This window comes from Antedon mediterranea, chromosome 1 (genome assembly GCF_964355755.1).
Source record: "Antedon mediterranea chromosome 1, ecAntMedi1.1, whole genome shotgun sequence".
NCBI classification, from domain to species: Eukaryota; Metazoa; Echinodermata; class Crinoidea; order Comatulida; family Antedonidae; genus Antedon; species Antedon mediterranea.
Window position 1 is genome coordinate 11,842,946 of NC_092670.1, and position 23,501 is coordinate 11,866,446.

The following is a 23,501-nucleotide window of genomic DNA, read 5'->3' on the forward strand; positions in this document are numbered from 1 at the left end:
ACAGGTTAAAGAGTGAGTAAAATATAATTACTGCCAGTAACTGCAGAATTATAGAATTTTCTACCCAAAACAATTTTTTTGGTAAAATCAGACAAAACACAGTGAAATTAAAAACAAATTAAATGTAATTAAATAATAAAAAATACTATTTATAGACCTAAATTGTGTTTATGATTTAATGTATGGCAATTTGACAAAAAAAAATTAAATATGTTAATAAATTACAAATTATAGGATATTTTATTATTTCTATTTTCCCTTTTATATCAAATACCTTTTATTTTATTTTTAATACAAAGAAAAACAAATATTTAAAATGAATTTTAATTTAAAGATATATGAAGTAAACTAAAGATGATACGTTTTGTTTGTTTAGGTGATTCTTTGGCATGGTACCACAATGGTGAACAATTTACAACCAAAGACAGAAACAATGATAGGAACAGTGGTAACTGTGCTGAGCTATACAAAGGTGCTTGGTGGTACAAAAGCTGTTATGATTGGTATGGTCTATCAAACCTGAATGGCCTTTACCTTACACCAGGTACAGATGATAACAGAGGCATCATCTGGTGGCATTTCCATAATAATAAAAACAGTCTCAAGAAGACAGTGATGATGGTTAAAAGAGCACCATAAGATAGTTGTCATGATTCAAACATGAATGGCTTTACCTACACCAGATACAGTTGATTACAATGGCATCAACTTGTATACTTTTGATAGAGGCCTTAAGACAACAGTGATGATGGTTAAGAGAGCAGCACAAAATAATCAGAATCTGTAATTATTGAATAATTTGACTTATGAATAGGCCTAATATATAGGAATAACGAAGATTCCTCTTTTGTTTCTTTTAGCTATTATCCATTTGGAATTATCATTAAATAATTGTATTGTTAAATAACAGCTCGTTATCTAATCCAAATGTTACAGAATTAATAATCGAATATATTGTCATATCACTTGTGATTTGTTTAAACATTATTAGTATTTTAATTTATATAATAATATAAATATTATGTAAACTTTCATTAGGCATACAAAGATTAATAACAGTTATTTTTTTAAATTTTATTATTATTTGAATTTATGCTATAACTACATATATAATAGTAACAATAATATTAATTGTTTTTAATTACAAAATAACATTAAATTGATATTCAATCAGTGTATCCTTTCATTACTGATAAATTAGTAGTTTGTAAATCTAACTTTAGGAGTATGATTTTTAGTCTATATTGAATCTTGTTTTAAAGTTATTAAAAATGAAATAAAAACATATAATGAATGTGTATGTATTTTTTAATGTAAAGATGGCTTTTTTAAAGATATTAACAATCACCATGGTGGATATAATTAATAGGCACCACTAGCTCTTTTTTAGATATGTAATAAGTGAATGTTTTAAGGTTTTTTATTCATGTATGTTTTTAATTGTATGGTACGATATCTAATTTTATTAAGATGTTTCTATTTTTATAGCAATTTTAACTAATTTTTAGTCATTTGTAATACATTTCATTTCAGTCCTTGACTGTCGTTTTGTAATATATTTTTATATACCGAATAAATAAAAAAAAAACAAAAAAACAAAAAAACTCCAACATTGGATCTTCATAATAATTGTTTTGGAAATTCACTAAAATTTACTTATTTATGCAAATACGAGGGGGTTTATTCAGATATGAATACAAACAATATACATACAAATATATTATTCACCAACTGTTCTAATACCACACACGTGAGACCAAAGACGATCAATTATTAATAACATTCTTAGTGCATGTATAGAGGTAATTGGCAAGTTACTCGATGTTGGATGGAGATGAAATAAAAAATAAAAATGGCCTTCTATCAAATAAAGCGCGTCTTATTCTTCAATACATATCAACAATATAGATGGATATAACGTTTTAGTATCATTTTGATTTTCGATTTCGATTCTTACTGTTTCAGTATATTTTATTTTATTCGTCATTATAATCAATGCATTAAAGAGAAAAACGAAATGCATCACCAAAGCGGTTACTAGGGAGAGAATGTGAATTTATTAATTATCGCAAGAAGCTTTCTCAAATAATGTCGTCGTTATCACAGTTGTTCAGCTGTGACGTTTGACTACACGGCCCATCTGAATTGAAAGAAAGACAAACACCAGGTGCTGGAAAAAATAGTTATCAATCTATAGTTTCCCCTATGTTTTATATTTGTATATTAATATCAATCCATTACTTGTTGGTCAAGTTAGTGAAAACCAAACATGTATGATTTACCCTTCAAACTTGAAAATTTTGATACCATTAAGATTTTTGACTTGAAAGCTATGTAAGATATTGTTGCTGGAGAGAATCGACGTACCTATTTAAATAATATTTGTTTTGTCAGTCATCAAAATAGATTGATACAGCTAATTCAATATAGGAAAATAATTATGTGTTTGTTTAATTTATCTTCATCACATAATGAATTATACAGTTCGTAAATTCTATACTTATATATATAATTTATTGGAGATAAACACGTTTTCTTATGTTTTATGTCTCCTAAAAAAGAGTCGAGTTCATTTAATATTGGAAAATTGAACAAATTATTGATTGTAGTGGCCATAAATTTATATCTTGTGTTTACTACAGAATTGTTTATCCAGACTCCTGAAATTATTTATATTATTAAATATTTTAACTGGTCAGAGTTTTAAAGATGAGAAAAAGAAATGGCACAGAAATTCATGATTATCACAGCAAATGTACCACTTTTCTGTCTGGATTCAATTACATTTTTTAATATAATTTATGTTTTAATGTTTTTTTATGAGGAAGTGCATACAGAAAAAAAGAAAAGATTCGATTGGAATACGTAGGACTTGCAAATAAAAATTATAACTGGACACCCATTATGAATTGTTGCAGGTATTGAATCAGATCAGGTGCTTCTCAATAAAACAGAAATAAATTAAATATTTTTAGAAAGTAATCTGTATTTTAATTATTGTAATTTGAACACCAAAAAATGCGTCTAAAAAAAAAGAGCATGTATATCTTCATGATTTTTTATACATTATTATTTTATTTATTTTATTCAATCTCATTCAACAGCGGGAAACCCGCCCCTTAAAGAATGGAATAAAATATACAAGGGCTAGTGTTGCCCGAAAGCTCTGCTAACTTTTCTGGCTGTTTACTTTATCGTTTTGATTTAGCTTTTCGCTTTTTATTTTTGTATCTCCATTGAGATCCAGCCACTGATACCCACAGCATTGTCATTTTTTTCAGTAATTTGCCTTTATATATATATATATATATATATATATATATATATAAATGTTCGGTTCAATGTAACCTTAAGACCTAAACATTACAAAGTTATACAATCTTATGTAAATCATATCTTACACTCAGCATGTTGATTGGTGCACACTGACATGTCTATTGATGTGGTTGGATAATGGAGTATCAACTCTGTTTTCATATACATATAAGATGAAAATATAGTTCGTACCACAATGTTAAGAAACTCATTCAGGCGTACGTCGAGCATTTGAAGACGAATTGTAGATTTTATTGGCACGATAACCGTTTCATTCGTCAATACATAATTCTAAAACGTCGCAATGCTAACTTCAACTTTAATAATTTTCTTTCTTCTGCTCTTTGTTGTCGGTGATCTTTCGATCAATACATATGATTATACGGTTATCCTAGAGGGGCATGCTTTTGAAGGTTGGAGTTACGAGTTGAAGAATATACACAAACTAAATTGTTTGCTGGAATGTTCCAAGAAATCTGATTGCTTGTCGGTTAACTATAACCAGAAGGATCGTGTTTGTCAAATCAATAAGCAAATACTGGAAACGTCATCAGTTGAAAACAACATAATTCAAGCGCCTGAATTTTGTTACATTGAAAGGAGTAAGTATACAATTTTGCAAACTTATTAAAGATGTATTGTCCCTTGAAACACAAAAAAATGATGGTCAAAATATTCTAAATTTAAATTGGCCATATCAAAGTAATATTAAAGTTATTCACTTTAAGTCGAAAATTCGAGCCAAAACAACAAGTTTACGTAAATAACAGGTAAATTAGTTTGATAACATTTCGTCTGGAAAATTGTCGCGAGCGAAAGTAAACAAAGATTTCAAACCACGAGTACGCATATTGCATATGCTAATTAGGATTATTTACAACTCGTCACAGTTGAGAAGGTATTTTCACACAGATCGTAAAGAAGTTTTATGAAATATGCATACAGAGTAGCGAAACAAGCACGTTTCATTATGGGATATGTTTTGATGGAAAACTTTGACTGGAAGTCAAAGTTATTTTTTAAACAAAAAAACGTCTGTATTTTAGTTAAATGATTTTTTTTTCGACAAATTTTTGGTGATAGTTAATAACTATTATGATACTTCAAAATTACCCACCTTTTTTCGAAATCTTTAATTTTTTAATTTTTTGGGATTAGTCAAAGGGACAATACATGGATTCTTTATATAGAGGTTCACATCAATGTTGATTGGTAGTGATATTTTGTTGCTGTTGAATTTGCCTAGGAATTGTTCTCTTTATTTTCATATAAGTCAATAAAAAGTGTTCTTCAAAATGTTACAGTACATCTACAAGGATTGAATTAACCTACTATAAATTCAGACCAAATGACTACATGAGGTGGTACTGCATGTTATATGCATATCTACCTAGTCCATGGGATTATCACCAAGGGATTCAGTTGTGCTTGATGGTCACCTGGAAACTAGTTTAAATTTTTGCAGAATTATAAATTACTATTACGGTACTTATTACTATTAAAATTACAAAATGTGCACATTAATGAATTGTATTAGTTTTACAATTGAATATTGCATTTCCTCTAAAATAGATACAAACTATTTTTCCCAATAATATACCAGTGTGATCTTTTTTTTAAACAACAATCTTTTTTAATTTTTTTTATTTTAGAGAGTTTTATGAGGGACTGTGGTGACATTTTACAATATAATCCTTCTGCTAATGGTGGTGAATATGTGATACAACCAGGTGATGGAGAACCAGAGATTACTGTTTACTGTGACATGAGGGAAGATGGAGGTTGGATGGTAAGTATACAGTAGGCAACAATTTATTCAAAGAAATTAGAAGTACCGTTGATCCAACATCACTGCCACAGCTTACTAATTCATTACTAAAACAGTGCCAGGGACAGAAAACACTGATATGGCTTTAGAAGCATAAACATAACTGCGGAAACTTTCAGGTTGACAAATATGTTTTAGTTTTAACCGAAAGAGCGACCATTATATACTAATGTTCCAAAACTTGCATACTAAGAACCAACAAGCAATTTATTATTACTGGCAGTTAGGTTCTCATTTCATTCATTGCTATTTACGCTAGTTGATGGGCCTGTCATCACTGTTTTAGTAAAGCTAAAGTAGAGTAGGCCTAAAGATTACTTTCTTTTCATTATCAGGTGATACAGAGAAGACAAGATGGATCAGTTGATTTCTACCGAAATTGGAAAGAATACAAAGAGGGTTTTGGAAACGTGAACACAGAGTTCTGGCTTGGTAATGAACAAATCAACCGTTTAACAGCTGATGGCGAATTTGAGCTATTGATAGAAATGACAGACCACTTGAATGTAATGAAGATCGCAAGATATTCTCTCTTTCGTATTGGTACTGAGGACTCTAACTATGTTTTGACTATCAGTGGATACACAGGAACAGCAGGTTAGTATATCTTTAATCAATTTAAACAAGCATATTGTAGGGTTTCTTATGCATTCTTAATCAGGTACAAAAGAAATAATTATAGAATCTTAATCTACCTAATGAAATAAAGTTATAATACCTTCTTATGTATTAAACAGGTGTTTTATTGATAATGGAAAAAAAAAGTTGGGTGGGGAACTGAAAATCCGTGTACCTTATAATGAACAGTCTATTTACTTGCATACTGCATGTTGTAATTTAAGTATAATAACTATGACCAATAAAACCTTTAAATGTAAGGTTTTAAAACTGGAGTTCCGTGTACATATCTGGCTCGTGTACACTCAAAAGAAACCAGATCATCTTTCAAGAGTGGGTGTAGGTGTTCTTATCTGATCCATTCAGACCCTGTCGTTGTGGGCAGACGAACGGGCACCGTTTGGTGGCAGCACACGACACGAAAAGACACTAAGGGGAGAAGAAAGTTATAGCATGTGTCGTCCACACTAGTTAGGCTACAAGTCAAGCCACATTTACATTTACATTTCACATTTATTACATTTACAAAATATAAACAAAAATATTTAAAATAAAACAACCATATGATATTATAACAGTTACGAGAATTAAAACAATTTAAAATAAATAAAATAGAGAAACAAAAATAATATTTATAATTGCGTTATGATTTAAGTTATGGCATACAATTCTTTTACAGACAAATTTAAATTTAAATCAGTATAAAATAAATTACGAGTTGTAGGTTATAATTATAAAATTATAATATTCACTTTCATATATCTTTTTATTTATAATTCACAAACCGTACAATTATTTAAAAATAAATGTGAATTTAAATATTTATAAAGTAAACTAGATTATCTAATATTTGTTTTTTTAGGTGATTCTTTGCAATCGTACCACAATGGTCAACAATTTACAACGTATGATAGAGACAACGATAAGAGAAGCAGTAGTAACTGTGCTGAGTCTTATAAAGGTGCTTGGTGGTACAATGACTGTTATTATTCAAACCTGAATGGGCTTTACCTTACACCAGGTACAAATGATAACACTGTCATCAACTGGTCTAATTTTAATAATGGCCTTAAGACAACAGTGATGATGGTTAAAAGAGCAGCATAACAAAATAAGAATCTGTAATTATTGAATAATTTGACTTTTGTTTTTTAGCTATTATAGGCCTATACATTTGGAAATATCATTACATAATTATATTATTAAATAATATAGCTAGTTATTTATTCTAAATGTTATAAATGAATAATAGTGATATTGTCATATCACTTGTTAATTATTAATTAATATAATATATTAATACGCTATTATATGTTTTAAATATATTAAAAATCAAACAAAACAACTCCAACATTGGATCTTCATAATAATTGTTTTTGGAAATCATAAATTTACTCATGCAAATATGAGGGAGTTTTATAAATTAAAAATACTAGATGGTACGCTCGCTTCGCTCGCGTACCATCTAGGTCGTGCCCACAGATGGTTCTCGAATACATAATAATTTCAGCGTTAAAAAACTGGCGATTTCAAATGTACGTACCGCAGGACAATAATACATGTCGTTTACAGGAACGAATAAATAGACACTGTGATTTATGTACTCAACTAAAATTAGCACCCTATTACTTCCGAAAGAGAAACTTGTCACAAAATAAGACCAATTGTTTAAGTCAAATTTAAACAAACTTAATTTGTGTTTTGTATGTAACATTAGGGTTGAGGGATGGGGAAGAGGATGGGTGCAAAGAGGAACAATGTTAAAATATATTCTTTATCCATTTAGTAACGAAATATTAATTGCTTTCATGTTTTACAAATAATATACCACTAAACACAGTAAAACATTGCGATGTAATACTTTGTTGAAACTATCACCGTCCTAGTCGATTGAAATAGTACAGCACATGTAACGATACATCACTACGACGTGTATATGTTTATAATATAATGTAAAACAATTTGTGAAAACCACCTCTATTCGGGGAAAATCATAAATTCGATTTAATCGTCAATAAATATTAAATTATCTAACTCAACTTAATTAGTAGGCCTAATGGTTTTCAATTGTTTCTTAGAGCCAATTCATACTTAAGTTGGTTCCTACCCTACCCACCAAAGTTGTTCTGCGTTTAAGGCATGTGATGTACCGTAGGCCTATTCTCTACTGGTTTTACAACGCTACTCATGCCAGTGAGGGAAAGGTGATGATGTGGGTGGTTTAACTGCAATAATAGAGATTTGTACATAATATACGGCGAGTGAAAACGCTAGCTCATTATCCGTTTAAAAAAAAATTATATCCAACCTCTGCAGCACAGATTAAAAACAAAAATGGATCGAATTTCGAGTATACAGTACTGTACTTGCCTTTACGACGCCTGAGGGAATAGACACTTGTGAAACAGAGATTGGAATGTTCCATTCATCGCAAATCAATACATTTGTATAATCGTATATTAAATCTATCAAAATAGTATTTTGTTAAGAAAATCGGCCTGTCTTCAACATTATGATGATGTACTCTAGCTGTTCAACCAGTTTTCAGCTATTAAAAACCATTATCGTAGGAGGAGATAGGAAAATGCGAAGCCTCCTCGTATTTTTGTGGCGGGTATTTTTCAAGATGGACATCCATTAGACAGTGTATACCACGATCGGAAAACACCCCTATTTGGGGCAAATCGTTGAACCTAAATTCGTTTTAATCGTCAATAACTAATTACCTAACTCAATTTAATTAGTAAACAGGGTTACATCAGATGGTTAAAATCAGTACCGAAAGTATGAACCAACTTTATATACCATCGAGTAAAAATTCTAGAAATAAACCGAGATTTACCGAATTTTGCCCTTACGTAAATTTATATATAGATTATTCACCAACTGTCCCAATACTACACACGTGAGACCAAAGACGATCAATTATTAATTACATTCTTAGTGCATGTACAGAGGTAATTGGCGAGTTACTCGATGTTGGATGCATATGAAATAAAACAAAATTAAATAAAATTGGCCTTCTATAACACAAAGCGCGTCTTATTCAATACATATATACTTTCAACAATATACTGTAGATGGATATAACTTTAGTATCATTTCGATTTTTCGATTTCGATTTTTACTGTTTCATTATATTTTATTTTATTCGTGATTATAATCGATACATTAAACAAAAAAATCACCAACTAGGAAGAGAATGTGAATTTATTTATTATCGCAATGTCGTCGTTATCAGAGCTGTAACGTTTGACTACACGATCCATCTGAATAGAAAAAAAGACAAACGCCAGGTGCGGGAAAACATTTCTATTGATCATACACTCCAATAGTTATCAATATAGCTTTCCCTTATGTTTCATATTTGTTGGAATTTTATTTCTGTCACATGATCTTGTTGAAAAAAGGCACTTTCTTATCAGTGGTGGTGGTGGGGTGGTTTGGGGGGGGGGGGGGATAGTTCACATTACACAGTGCTTGGTCTGGGAAAAGCGCTACATAGTACAACTTAATATTAGGCCTATATGAAAAAAAGATTTCATTTTCTACACTACGATATTATTATATTCCGAACTTCGTTTTCCTACGTCCCATGTAGGCTAGCCTGAGTGGCCTATAACTAGCCAATAAAATTAAGTTTAAAAAAAAGGCCTAAAACTAAATTAATAATTTATTACATAGCGCCCTCTGTAGTTCTCTTTTTCGTCGCGCTGGCTACACATGTAAATAATAACACACAAGGGCTGCTAGGCCTGGGTTTTGGGGCGATTCTTTTTAATCGTATGTATAGCTAATATTAGGAGTGTATTTTCAATTAGGTCTTACAGAAAGAATCAGACCTCCTATACTAGACTACTGATTATTTTTCTTAGAGTACAAATTTTTAGTAAGTATAATTAATTACTAAACCTAGGCCAGGGGCCTAGACCAGGCCTATCTATATATAGCTTAGGCTAGGCGGATCCGGCTGCGATTTTTTTTTTCGTACATAAGTTGGGGACCCCTCATGAAACGTCACAAAATAAACATGAATAATTCATCAGTTAAATGTGTTGTTCCGCGTGCACCCAAGCGTATAGCAACAAGAAGCGATTACACAACTGCGATACGATACTTTCTACAGTAGGCCTAGGATTCTAAGTTAATTCACGCGATTGCCTTTGCGCACTCTTCTTCACACAAAATGTGTCGAGTCGAGGCTAATCGACAGCTAGGCAAGACATTAAACTAAGTAGTAATTCATTGGACATAGCCCAAAGAAAGCTTAGACCCACAAGAATAAAGAATGTGTATAATTTGTGTACTGTATTTTTTTTAATTCTGCTATTTTATTATCAAACAATGCATGTACTCAAAGGAACTTTAAAAATGCGCGTATTTTATGAACACATGAGATGGGAAGATTAGACCCACGAGAATAAAAACTGTTTATTGTTTAATTTTGCTGACTTATTACTCGGATTGTGTCATACCTATAACACACACACACACACACACAGCTCTACTAGAATAGACATATGTTTAGAGACTAATAATTAGGCCTAGGCCTAATAGTATTAATAGAAACTATAATTTTAACACATAATTCTTTAGTAATAAATTATATTAAAAACACTATCATAAACTAAAGGCTGATTGTTTCGACAATCCACACAAAACGCCGCTATTCTTCTATGAAATCGCATGCACGCCGCAACAACAGCGCGGAGATAGGCCTAGAATCGTACCGCACTTGTGTAATCACTTCTTGTTGCTATACGCTTGGGTGCACACGGAACAAGAACATTTAACTGATGAATTATTCATGTTTATTTTGTGACGTTTCATGAGGGGGTCCCCAACTTATGTACGAAAAAAAAAATCGCGATCCGGCTAGGCCTACTTTCTAGCCTCTCTTGTCCTAGCCTACTACTAGCTAAAAGCCTAGGTAGGCTACTAGCTAGGAAGTACAGGGCCAAGCAAGCAGTGTTAGGCCTACTGTATTGAATTTGGAGCTAGACTTGATTGAGTGACTGTTTGTGGTTTATAGGATAAGTCGGTGAAACTGTAATCATGTAGCCATAAAATAAACATCAGCAGGGTTCGAGCAAAGCTCACTCGCTCCATGCATGTACATGGCGGTAGCCCTGCTACTACTATACTAGGCCTATACTACTACCTAGATAACGTGTAAATTATACAAAATATGATATATCTAGAGTTCTACTAATTGCACTTTTTAACAATAAAACCTAAATTTTAGCTTGTTATATGTAAATAATTATTAAAATCGACAATTCTACATGTCACGTTGCTGCAGGGCATAGTAGTAAAGTAATAGTTGATTCAATTCAATTTAAATTTAATTTATTTTCCACATACTACACAACTACTACAACCTAGTACATGGAGGATGCATATATTAAGATCTGTGCAGACTTATTGATGTATGTAATGCATCAACTCAGTTTCTTTTGTAACGCAAAGTTTGTTGATTATTAAACATTTTATAGGTCTAGGCCTATATCTCTCTAGAATTGAGGTTTTATTGTTATTTTAGAACTGTAGATATATCATATTTTGTATAATTTTACACTTTACTATTTAGATGGACGCGATTAAAAAAAATTATTTGAATGTATATGTCCATGTGGAGGTATTTAATAACTCCATGGTGGTTATGTCCATACCATTGGTTGGCTTATTGTAATTTGTATATAGTCTGATAGATAATCAAATGTACAGTAGGCCATCCTAAAAAGAGCATCACTTTGATTTTAATTTAAAAATATTTGAATGGACACCAAAGGCCTATTGTAGTTTTCATATATGCTAGTCTACTATATATTGGTTTTTTTTTTTTAATATAGAATTTCAAGAAGCACCTAGCCTACTGTAGGCCTGAGTAGGGGTAGTAGCAGCGCAATATGGGAGATGATAAGGTATGTATTTTTGTACTACTATAGGCCTAGTTTTAAATAGATAATTTGCTGTGACATATTATTATGATAAAAAAAAAAAAAAAATTTAAGAAAATTTAGGTTTCTTTGAGTTATTATTGAGCATATAAAAATTTATTTTAAAAAAATTAAAAAAGAATCAATATTTTGTAATTCAGCTACTCGCACACTGCCTAAACCAAGATCTTTATATTTTGGCTCAACAATCATGATCGCACAAAAGCACAGATAAAGATATCTCGCCAACTGATGCTGTGATGTGGCAAACATACATACTGGCAAATTAATAATATTACTGTTTAAAGACCCATTTCTTAAAATTTTTTACGTTTTGTGAAAATAAAGCATATTACTTTAAAAGCATTACATTTTTAACCGTTCTAAGACGAAAAAAGTTATCGAAATATCACCATATATTATTTATTTTTACATTAAATGTAGTTTGTGACCTTAAGTTAGATCTAAAAAACATAGGGAATGGGACTTTAAATCAGTGAATTTTTTTTATTGTAATCCAAATTCTTGCAATTCTCCACCAAATTAACAAACCAATCCGGTCAAGTGTTTCTTAATTGAAAAACTAATATCAGAAGAAATTGAGGTTGAAAATACTGGTGACCACCTGAAATTACAAACAATACAGTTTATGTACAGTTATTGCCGAAAGTTGTACAGTTACATAAAACATGGGATCCGTAAAATCCAGGTTGAACTTAAATTCAGGTTGACCTTAAAGATGTATTGTCCCTTGAAACACAAAAAATGAAAAAAAAAATATTCTAAATTTAAATTGGCCATATCAAAGTAATATTAAAGTTATTCACTTTAAGTCGAAAATTCGAGCCAAAAACAACAGTTTACGTAATTAACAGGTAAATTAATTAGATTACATTTCGTCTGAGAAATCGTCGCAAGCGAAAGTAAACAAATATTTCAAACCATGAATATGCATTATGCATGATGCTAATTAGGATTGTTTACAACTCATCACGGTTGAGAAGGTGTTTTCACACAGATCGCGAGGAAGTTTATGATTATGCATACAGAGTAGCCAAACAAGCGCATTGCATTATGGGATATGTTTTGATTGAAAACTTTGACTGGAAGTCAAAGTTATTTTTTGAACAAAAAAATATCTGTATTTCGGTAAAATTATTTTTTTTTTGACTAATTTTTGGTGAAAGTTAATAACTATTATGATACTTCAAAATGACCCACTTTTTTTTCGAAATTTAAAAAAAAAATTTTTTTGGGAATTAGTCAAAGGGACAATACATCTTTAAATTAACCCCAACAATTTGTTCCTAGCTAAAAAAGGCTGCAGTGTTTAGCTATATACTGTAGCTAAACTAGATCTAACTTATTATTATTACATTCTATTTTTTATTTATTTATTTATTGACTACTTTTGAAACATTTATTATATATACTTTTTGAATAATTTTTTCTGGTATTTCTTCTGGTATTTATGTTTCTCAAACATATATAAGTGCATTCTACTTTAAAAAACAAACTGTCATGTTATTACACAATGATGACGTATCTTATGAAAATTGAATTGAAATGATGACGTATCTTATGAAAATTGAACTAGGGAACGTAGAAATCAGGGTATGTAAAATTAATGTTCTAATGTATGTGTATTATTAAGTTTATACGTTGAGTTTTCTTTAATCCATGGTTTATAATTAAAAAATTATTTATTAATATTATTATATTATATATACCCCTCAACAATGTCCTTAAATTTATTAACATTTTTTATACACATTTCTCCTGTCTGTAGATACAGCCAACAAATTCTGACCCAAAAGAGAAATTTAAACCTCAGAACAGGAAGAAACTAAGTCAACGAGAAATTAATGCTCTTCCACCAGTACAGAGGAGTAAATATCTAGCAGTGAGTATAATGTATCCAGCATTTGTGGAAGATTTTTAAGTGATATTTATACCCTCTTCATGTGTGCATTGCATCAGCTGTGATGTAATTGGTGGTAGTCTTTGAGTTTTTAGATACCGTACTCCCAAATTGCCAGACACATCCCAGATGTGCTTTTACTGACTTTTTATTTTTTTACTTTTAGTATGAAGAACCATCAAAAAATGCCCTGGAGGCAATATCTAATTCTAAAAAAAGAGTCCAGGAAAAACAGAAGAAATTAAATGAAAATGAAAAAATAAAAAATGAGTTCAATGTAGAAAAGGAACAACATAGTCAACTTATAGGCCAATTAAAGTAAGAAGTTTTTATGATTTCTTTATTTTTATATATTTGTTGAATTGTTAGTGGTGTATACTCTAGCTTCCTTTAATCCATCACAAAAACAATGCAAATACTCAGATAAACGAAAATGGGAAAATTTAAAATTTGGTTGATGTAGAAAATGAACAGAATATATCTATAGTCAACTTTTCAAGATTATATTTTTCCAATTGTTGGTGGTGTATAGCTTCCTTACTCCATTACAAATACAACATAAATGCACATATTTCAAACATATTTAAATTAACTCAAATCTTGAAACCCAGATTTTTGGTTTTTCTTCTTTTTCAAGTTTTTGAAGTTTGTGTTATTATATAAACTTGTATAAACCAGACCTTTCTACAAACTTTGCTTTCTTTTGTACTTGTATTATTATAGTATTTGTGACTTTTTTATATTATTATTAAAATTTAATTGTTGGTCTCTCTCACGCAAAAGGCAATGCATATATCAACTAAACAGTTAATGACGGCCTGATGTTAATCATGAGGACAGCTAACAAATTATATATATATATATATATATATATATAAATCATACTGTAAATTATAGAAACAGTGCTCATATTCGGAACATGATCTCATAATCGCGTCGAGCATAGCTCATTGGCGAAAGTTCCGTATTTTTTAGTTGTATGAAAAAATGTCTCTGGCGGGATTCGAACCTGCAACCTCTCGATTACAGGGCGAGTATCATACCACTAGACCACAGAGCCATGTATGGTATTATCACAGATTTTCACCCACCAGATACATTCTCTCATACAACAAACGCCCTCACAATCAGTGGAGGCTCGATTATGAGATCATGTTCCGAATATGAGCACTGTTTCTATAATTTACAGTATGATTTATATATAATTTACACAGTGCTACGCAACATCATTGATTTATATATATATATATATATACACTGTATATATCAGGAAAGAAATAGGTGCTGCACAGGCAAGATCATGTATAAACATAAAACGGACACATTTCTTGTTTCTGCCTCAAAATAAAATATTTATTGAACGAGTACTGTATTATATAATTATTATTATACTTATATAATTTAGATGTAAAAAAATATGAAGAAAATGTTGTATGTATGTATAGTAGTACTGCATTATATATATATTATTATAATAAATATTATACTTACATATTAATTATATTGTGGAATAAATCAGTATAATTATATTATGATTTGTCTCAACAATTTCAAATCATGTTTTCTGCAATATTTTACTAACTGTAGATCAATTTATACCTCCATGCTTTAGATGATCAATTCTTTATCAAATCAGTTTTTGTTTTACTATTTAAAGTCAATATCTGATTACATACCCTAATTATGTTACCACGCACCTAATGCCTTAGTTACATTTGAGGGTAGAAATCTGATCCGTTCAAATTCTTAAATATCAGACTTTATGATATGATTCAAGTTTTATGTTTTTGAAAATAAGTAGTTTATTTAATAAGCTGGTAGATATGCAGGAATGATGACTTAAACACCTGGATGATACTTTCATTGTCAGTTATTTTTCGCCTTTTTACAAAATATTTTTTTATTAAATGAATTAATGCTACAGTACTGTAGTAGAATAGATTATTTTAATTACCTAAATAATCAAAGTTTTCTTTTGTTTTTCTAGTGCTTGTCCGGTTTTTATTGTAATATAATAGATTTTTAACATACTTTAAATGACAGTTTAAACAATATTATCTACTTTGTTGATATACAGTATATTTGTGCAATGGAACAAATAATTTCATTCAGTCAAAGAGAATACTGTAATAAAATGTGATAAAATAATAGTCATATTGCCTGCATCTCTGGAAAAAATTCCATAACCTTTGTATTTAATATAGTTGTTTTTGGCTTTTTACCAAACAATTAAACCGGCCAGAATTTTAAACGTTCTTCTATCAGTATCATAATTCATATTATATTTCTTTTGTTGAAAATGGCACCCTGACATTTATCATCCAATTCCCCTTATCAACAATTCCTATTTTGTTCTTAACTAGGTTAAGAATAATTAACTAACACAATATTCTATTGTTAGTGAAGAGTATTTATGAAACACTATGTACATGAATGTGTGTATTATTTCATGGGTTAATTAAAGAAGTTGATTTAGAGCACCAACAAGTCTTACAATTTTGACTATTCTTATAATTTTAATTTTTAGATTAATTTTTTTACATATGAAATTTTAATTAAAGATAAATTAATAATAAATAAATCAGAAGCTCCGCAGAAATTTCTTTCTTTTTGGCTGTTTTACTTTAATCATTTTGCTTATTATTATTTGGTTTCCATTGAGATACAGCAACTGATACTCACATCATTGCCATTTTTAATAAATAATATACTATTATATTTTATTAATTATGACTATTTTTTTTACAGAGCAGCTGAGGCTAGGAATCGGTTACGTGTTATAAGACTAAGATACCAAGCTAATAGGGTGAGTTATTGATATTGCCTATGATATCATCATAATATCATCATTATGTTATTACCTTATTATCATCATGATCGTCATCATAATTATGACAGCAAAAAAATAAATAAAAAAATACAGATGAAGCTTAAATTCTTTTTCTAGGCCCAAGAAGTCAAGCATCTGATATCGTGTCAACCCACAGCAATCAAGGCTGTCCGTCTGCAAGTCCTAGTACCTCCTTACCCTGATAATGACAGCCCAGGAGATGCTCTTGATAAGCTCCAAGTAAGCAGTATTTTTAATATAATTTTTCTTTTTACTTTTATAATTATGAACCACCATGTTCACTTTTATCTAGAAAATAAATTTGTTACTACAACTTGTTTTTTCTTTATTATAGTTTAAGCATAGGATGTTACAGTATTACTTGATATATATAAGCACTCGAAAACCATGTAAAATATTAGTAAAATTCTTAGTTTTATTGTTAATGTTTATTGTTTTTAGAATACACTCATACAGTTGTATGGCACGCTCACAGACATTCTGAGCTTTACTACCGCGAGGGGCGCTGTTTCTAACTTAATTGCCCAATTAGCAGCCTGCTGTATAGGATTAGTTCTCAACACCATATTGTATACTCTAGTACCCTGTACTCTTATAACATCTTTCTTTTGTAGACATCAAACTAACATTGAAAACACATACACCCACACACAAAAAAAGACAAGAATAAAAAAAATCCCAGACAAATCTTTATTTTAATTTTCAACAACACTGGCCTAAATATAGTCATTATTTTGATGATCCATATTTTCAACCAAGCCATACTGTGTTTTTTTAAACATTAATCATTCAGTAGCTATATTTAAATTAAAATAGAAGTGATTTTCCACATGTTTCATATCCATTATTAAATTAAAACACTAAAGATAGTGCATAGGACATATGCTATGTTTGCTATTAAATGCTATCACAAAGAGAGCGCAGGCTAATTAGTTTATATAGCTCCATATGTAGTATATATAATGTGCTTTTCTGAATTAACACATAAAAACAATTCTCTAATTTAGTAGTCAACAGGTTACATTTTGAATATAAAAGATTAAAGTATTATTATTATTTTAAAATTACCAACACACATCCATTTAAAAACCATGGTTTTAAGTTATTATTGAGTTTTTGTCCGTTTTATAATTACCATACAGTTCTCATCCAATTGAAAACCATAATTTTAGAATTTGTTGCTGTTTTTTGTCTTAGAATTTACCAACATATGGTTTAGCATGAAATTTGTTTTTCTCTTCAGTATTTGGAGACTGTACTGTTATAAACTATGACAGTTCACTAGAATCCTTAGTCCCTGTCATAGATCTGTTTTTTGTTTGCATTTTATTATTCAATTCAAAAGTACATATTTATTTTTCTCTTCCATTTCTTTAGTATTGTCCCCCAAAAACATGAAAAATGAAGATTAATTAAATAAGAGTTTGAATATGTTATTTTGTAGTTTTGATCAAGTTAATCACTTCCATAGAAAAAAAAACGAAAAACAAACGTTTTCTCTTATAAAATGACAGAAATAAATAGTTAAATTCAACCAAAAATACATTGGCTGGCAGCCAATTTGACCATTTTTGGCTTTAAATTACAGTTTTTCAGGTAAACACATTTTTTTTCGATCCAATTTTTGGTCAAAGTGGATAATTATTATGCTACATTAAAATGGCGTATTCAACAAAAATTGTGTTAAGAATTATGTTTTCAGGGGGACAATACATCTTTAAGTGACTTAACTATATAAACAAAAAATATATAAATATTATATTTTTACCTGCTTATACATTTCTTCAGCAACCTTTTTTGGGGTAATCATACACACGGCTTTATGCAGTGTCTGCCTCATAAACTAGTTACTGCAGAAACTGCAGTAGAATAACGGTTCCTAATGTTCTTAATTCAACAGCGTAAACGTGTTGAAGAATTGCTAGAAGATGAGAAGTGTTTAACGACGGACAGAGAGTTATCATGAATTTGACAATGAATCAAGAATTCTGAATCAGAAACACCAAATCAAACAGATGTATATGGATATGTTTACTTATTCAAAACACATATTTATACAGACTGCTCGTTTACAAACCAATACGCTTATTACGTCATAGTCTGCTTAGTGTCACCTTTATGCAAATAAATCAGGTGTACCATTCTTTCTTTCTGTGTAAATTTACTTTTTTTATTATTCATTTGTTGTAGTACACACAGTATCGGTATATATGCAAATATATGCAAATGAAGGCAGGTGTCATTCGAGGATAAATCTAACATTTATGAGAAAGTTAATGTAATTTTATAAATGAACATTATTGAAAACAAAAATTCAAGTTTACATTTTAAGTATTTATTCAAACAAGACAGATTTGATCCGAAAATAGTATTGTTGTAATTTTACATTTTTGATAAATGCTGTTATTATTAGATTATTATTATGAAGGTAAAGTTAGATAGAGATAAATAAAAACTAAACTCGTAAACCATTAAGTTTCTAGTATTCAATTAAGGTCTGTTTCTGCTGCATAGCACCAAATAAATAGTTTATTTCAAAATAGAATTTAAATATGTTAATTTTCTTTTAAATAACTTTTTAAATCCGTAGTGGGTTGTTATATCATTGTGCTTTATATGAAAACCTTCTCAAAGCTGTGTACACTGGATCTCAAGTTTTAAGTTTTTATCTAAAATTGGCCTTTAGAAGACTCTTGTTCTACCATCGAATTTTAAAAGGTGGATATTTTGGCCATTTTTCGAAAAAATTCCTGTATTTTAGTACGCCTAGTACAGGGAAATTTTCGAAATATGGCGAAATTTCGACCTTTTTATTTTTTACTTAACTAGTTACTATGGCTCTATAAGATGATGATAACACAATATAGGCGCATATATGGCAATATAATCGCATAATTATTGAATTTTAAAAAGTGGATATTTTGTCAATTTTTCGAAAAAATCCCTGTACTATTACAGTAGTAGGCCTAGAGGGAAATTTTCGAAAAATAGCGAAATTTCGACCTTTTTATGTTTTACTTAACTAGTTACTATGGCTCTATAAGATGATGATAACAAAATAAAGGCGCATATATGGCAATATTATCGCATAACTATTGAATTTTAAAAAGTGGATATTTTGGCCATTTCTCGAAAAAATCCCTGTACTATTAGTAGGCCTAGAGGGAAATTTTCGAAAAGTGGCGAAATTTCGACCTTTTTATTGTTTTACCTAACTAGTAATACTATGACTCTATGAGATGATGATAACACATCATATATATGGCAATATTATCGCATAATTATTAAATTTTAAAAATTGGATATTTTGGCCATTTTCGAAAAAATCTCTGTACTATAGTAGGCCTAGAGGGAAATTTTCGAAAAATGGCGAAATTTCGACATTTTTATTTTTTACTTAACTAGTTACTATGGCTCTATAAGATGATGATAACACAATATAGGCGTATATATGGCAATATTATCGCATAATTTTTAAATTTTAAAAGGTGGATATTTTGGCCATTTTTCGAAAAAAATCCCTGTACTATATAGTAAGGCCTACAGCGATTTTTTTTTCGAAAATAGCTAATTATCGACGGTTTAAAATACGTATTGAGGTAACTCGGAGATCACAATAATCCTGTGTATGTAGGCGTACGTAAAAAGGGTCTAAATTTTGCCATTTAAAAAAATATCCATGTTATAGACCTACTATGTAGCCTACAGCAAAAAATGACTAAAATATGTATTGAAGTAACATGCGCAGAACACATTATATGTATTGAAGTAACATGCGCAGAAGAACACGTTAGGCTAAATAGGCTATGTATTGAAGTAACATGCGCAGAACACGTTAGGCTATATAGGCTATGTATTGAAATAACATGCGCAGAAAACGTTAGGCTATTATAGGCCATGTATTGAAGTAACATGCGCAGAACACGTTAGGCTATAATAAGGTTATGTATTGAAGTAACATGCGCAGAACGCATTATATGTATTGAAGTAACATGTGCAGAACACGTTAGGCTATTATAGGCTATGTATTGAAGTAACATGCGCAGAACACGTTAGGCTATATTGGCTATGTATTGAAGTAACATGCGCAGAAAACGTTAGGCTATATAGGCTATGTATTGAAGTAACATGCGCAGAAAACGTTAGGCTATATAGGCTATGTATTGAAGTTACATGCGCAGAACACGTTAGGCTATTATAGGCCATATATTGAAGTAACATGCGCAGAACACGTTAGGCTATATAGGCTATGTATTGAAGTAACATGCGCAGAACACGTTAGGCTATATAGGCTATGTATTGAAGTAACATGCGCAGAACACGTTAGGCTATATAGGCTATGTATTGAAGTAACATGCGCAGAAAACGTTAGGCTATATAGGCTATGTATTGAAGTAACATGCGCAGAAAACGTTAGGCTATTATAGGCCATGTATTGAAGTAACATGCGCAGAACACGTTAGGCTATATAGGCTATGTGATTGATTGATTGATTGATTCTTTTATTTTTCACACAACATTCATAAAAATATAAATAAAAAATTAAGTACAATAAAGTGTGAAAAACAGGGTAACCACAAGCAAGCAAAGCTTTTAATCTGTGGCACCCTAACTTAAAATATAAATTTACAAAATATATTACAAAAATGTTTTCATGTAGTAAATAAATGAACGAAAATACAACGTACTATAATATAATATATATATATATATACTTCACAGTCTCAGAATATATACGAAAATGTAATTAATTAAGTTAATGTTAGACATATTTTACAAATGGTGTTTTCGCAAAGATATATTGTTTCTTTATAACTATTAATGCATTTATTTAGTAATAGTTTTTTAAATATTGATATATTTTCACTCTCTCTTATATTTCTTATAAGTTGATTCCATAGCTTAGGTCCTCTATATGCTATACTTTGCTGACCCATATTAGTTGATTTTAATTTTATACAATAATTGTCTTTATTTCGAGTGTTATATGTATGATAATTATCAAATAAACTGAATAAAGAATTAAAACATTTTGGAAGTTGTCCTTTTTGGTATTTAAACATAAAATTTAAAACACTGTTTTTATACAAATCAAATATATTAATTCAAATTCAAATTCAAATAAACATTTATTTCTTTCATTCATATTTGAGTAAAAAACATTATAATTTCTGATACTTTATAAATAAATATTTTTTGTTGTTTTAGAGATATAATACAGTAAATCATAATGTATAAAAAGATGATTCAGTTATATACAAAATGAAAGAGGCAAAAAAACCCAAGAAAGTATCGATCATCAATTGGAAAACAAAAAAATCCAATTGAAACTTGTATGTTGGGAAGCCATGTAAGAAGATTATATACTTATATATATAAATGTAATCATATAACTACTACACAAACACATATAGATCAACAGACACACACACACACACACACACACACACACACACACACACACACACACACCAACAGTAAAGGAAGCAATTTCGAAAAAGTTTCTAAAGTTAAAAAAATATTACAAAATAGAGAAAACAATTAGTCATAATTTGAAATAAGATATTCTTTAAGTTTAAAAGAGAACATTTTGCTAGAAGACGATGATGAAATTTCGGGAGGTAGGTTATTGAATAGTTTAGAACCACTATAGCGAATGTTATGTTTCATTTTAGTTAGTTTAGGTTGAGGAAGATGAAGGTCCCGTGATGCTCTTGTGTTATACGAATGGAATTCAGAGTTAGTTAAAAAATTACGGGAAAAGTTAGAAGGCAGTTTGGAATTAATATGTTCATAAACGAAAATGCATTGTTGAAGTTTATTAATATCGTGCACAGTTAAGAGTTTAAGGTTATAAAAAAGGATATTAGTATGAGCAAGACGTGAGTTACCCGAGATAAGACGAACAGCTTTCTTTTGAAGGACGTGTATTTTATTAAGATTTGAAGGGTAAATGTGCCCGTTTTCTGAGAAGAGGGATTGAATTGTATTGAAGTAACATGCGTAGAACATGTTAGGCTATATATAGGCTATGTATTGAAGTAACATGCACAGAACGCATATGTATTGGAGTAACATGTGCATAACACGTTAGGCTATAATATTATAGGCTAGGTATTAAAGTAACATGCGCAGAACACGTTAGGCTATATAGGCTATGTATTGAAGTAACATGCGCAGAACACGTTAGGCTATATAGGCTATGTACTAAAGTAACATGCTCAGAACACGTTAGGCTATATAGGCTATGTATTGAAGTAACATGCGCAGAACACGTTAGGCTATATAGGCTATGTATTGAAGTAACATGCGCAGAACGCATTATATGTATTGAAGTAACATGCGCATAACACGTTAGGCTATATAGGCTATGTATTGAAGTAACATGGGCAGAACGCATTATATGTATTGAAGTAACATGCGCAGAACACGTTCGGCTATATAGGCTATGTATTTAAGTAACATGCGCAGAACGCATTATATGTATTGAAGTAACATGCGCAGAACACGTTAGGCTATATAGGCTATGTATTGAAGTAACATGCGCAGAACACGTTAGGCTATATAGGCTATGTATTGAAGTTACATGCGCAGAACTCTGGCAGAACACGTTAGGCTATTATAGGCTATGTATTGAAGTAACATGCGCAGAACACATTAAGCTATATAGGCTATGTATTGAAGTAACATGCGCAGAACGTATTATATGTATTGAAGTTAAGTAACATGCGCAGAAAACATTAAGCTATATAGGCTATGTATTGAAGTAACATGCACAGAACGTATTATATGTATTGAAGTAACATGCGCAGAACGTATTATATGTATTGAAGTTAAGTAACATGCGCAGAAAACATTAAGCTATATAGGCTATGTATTGAAGTAACATGCACAGAACGCATTATATGTATTGAAGTAACATGTGCAGTCCACGTTAGACTAGGCTATGTATTGAAGTAACATGCGAAGAACACGTTAGGCTATATAGGCTATGTATTGAAGTAACATGCGCAGAACACGTTAGGTTAT

General features: G+C 30.3%; 3 protein-coding genes across 9 annotated transcripts in view; all 3 read left to right on the forward strand.

Moving 5' to 3' along the window:
* LOC140056459 (uncharacterized) overlaps window positions 1–2,161 on the forward strand; it is a 31,684-nt gene extending 29,523 nt beyond the window's left edge. For all 5 annotated transcript variants that reach the window (XM_072101838.1, XM_072101846.1, XM_072101830.1 and 2 more), the window contains one exon: window positions 377–2,161. In XM_072101838.1, coding sequence (XP_071957939.1) covers window positions 377–639 — 263 coding nt within the window. In that variant the 3' untranslated portion in view covers window positions 640–2,161. The remainder of the gene's footprint in view (window positions 1–376) is intronic.
* A 1,344-nt stretch (window positions 2,162–3,505) lies between these two features.
* LOC140056488 (fibrinogen-like protein A) lies at window positions 3,506–6,942 on the forward strand. Of its 2 annotated transcripts, XM_072101881.1 has the most exons (4): window positions 3,506–3,917; window positions 4,970–5,104; window positions 5,479–5,740; window positions 6,624–6,942. In XM_072101881.1, the coding sequence occupies exons 2-4, from the start codon at window positions 4,976–4,978 to the stop codon at window positions 6,866–6,868; spliced, it is 636 nt and encodes a 211-aa protein (XP_071957982.1). In that variant the 5' UTR covers window positions 3,506–3,917; window positions 4,970–4,975; the 3' UTR covers window positions 6,869–6,942. The 2 variants fall into 2 exon arrangements, with proteins under 2 accessions (XP_071957982.1, XP_071957975.1); XM_072101874.1 differs by lacking the exon at window positions 3,506–3,917 and having other exon boundaries at window positions 4,682–5,104.
* Window positions 6,943–9,476: 2,534 nt separating this feature from the next.
* On the forward strand, window positions 9,477–21,559 carry LOC140056509 (uncharacterized). Of its 2 annotated transcripts, none has more exons than XM_072101907.1 (7): window positions 9,477–9,650; window positions 11,614–11,685; window positions 13,490–13,603; window positions 13,788–13,939; window positions 16,370–16,427; window positions 16,569–16,691; window positions 18,373–21,559. In XM_072101907.1, the coding sequence occupies exons 2-7, from the start codon at window positions 11,671–11,673 to the stop codon at window positions 18,436–18,438; spliced, it is 528 nt and encodes a 175-aa protein (XP_071958008.1). In that variant the 5' UTR covers window positions 9,477–9,650; window positions 11,614–11,670; the 3' UTR covers window positions 18,439–21,559. The 2 variants fall into 2 exon arrangements, with proteins under 2 accessions (XP_071958008.1, XP_071958016.1); XM_072101915.1 differs by having other exon boundaries at window positions 9,478–9,544.
* The last annotated feature ends 1,942 nt before the right edge of the window (window positions 21,560–23,501 follow it).

What these genes read in the sequence shown, in the direction of transcription:
- LOC140056509 (XM_072101907.1), top strand. An exon ending in AGAGGAGTAAATATCTAGCA is followed by an intron (nt 13,604 to 13,787) that starts GTGAGTATAATG and finishes TTTTACTTTTAG; the next exon opens with TATGAAGAACCATCAAAAAA. An exon ending in TAAGATACCAAGCTAATAGG is followed by an intron (nt 16,428 to 16,568) that starts GTGAGTTATTGA and finishes TTCTTTTTCTAG; the next exon opens with GCCCAAGAAGTCAAGCATCT.
- LOC140056488 (XM_072101881.1), top strand. Translation starts at nt 4,976, where the DNA reads ATGAGGGACTGTGGTGACATTTTACAATATAATCCTTCTGCTAATGGT. An exon ending in GGGAAGATGGAGGTTGGATG is followed by an intron (nt 5,105 to 5,478) that starts GTAAGTATACAG and finishes TTTCATTATCAG; the next exon opens with GTGATACAGAGAAGACAAGA. An exon ending in TGGATACACAGGAACAGCAG is followed by an intron (nt 5,741 to 6,623) that starts GTTAGTATATCT and finishes TTGTTTTTTTAG; the next exon opens with GTGATTCTTTGCAATCGTAC.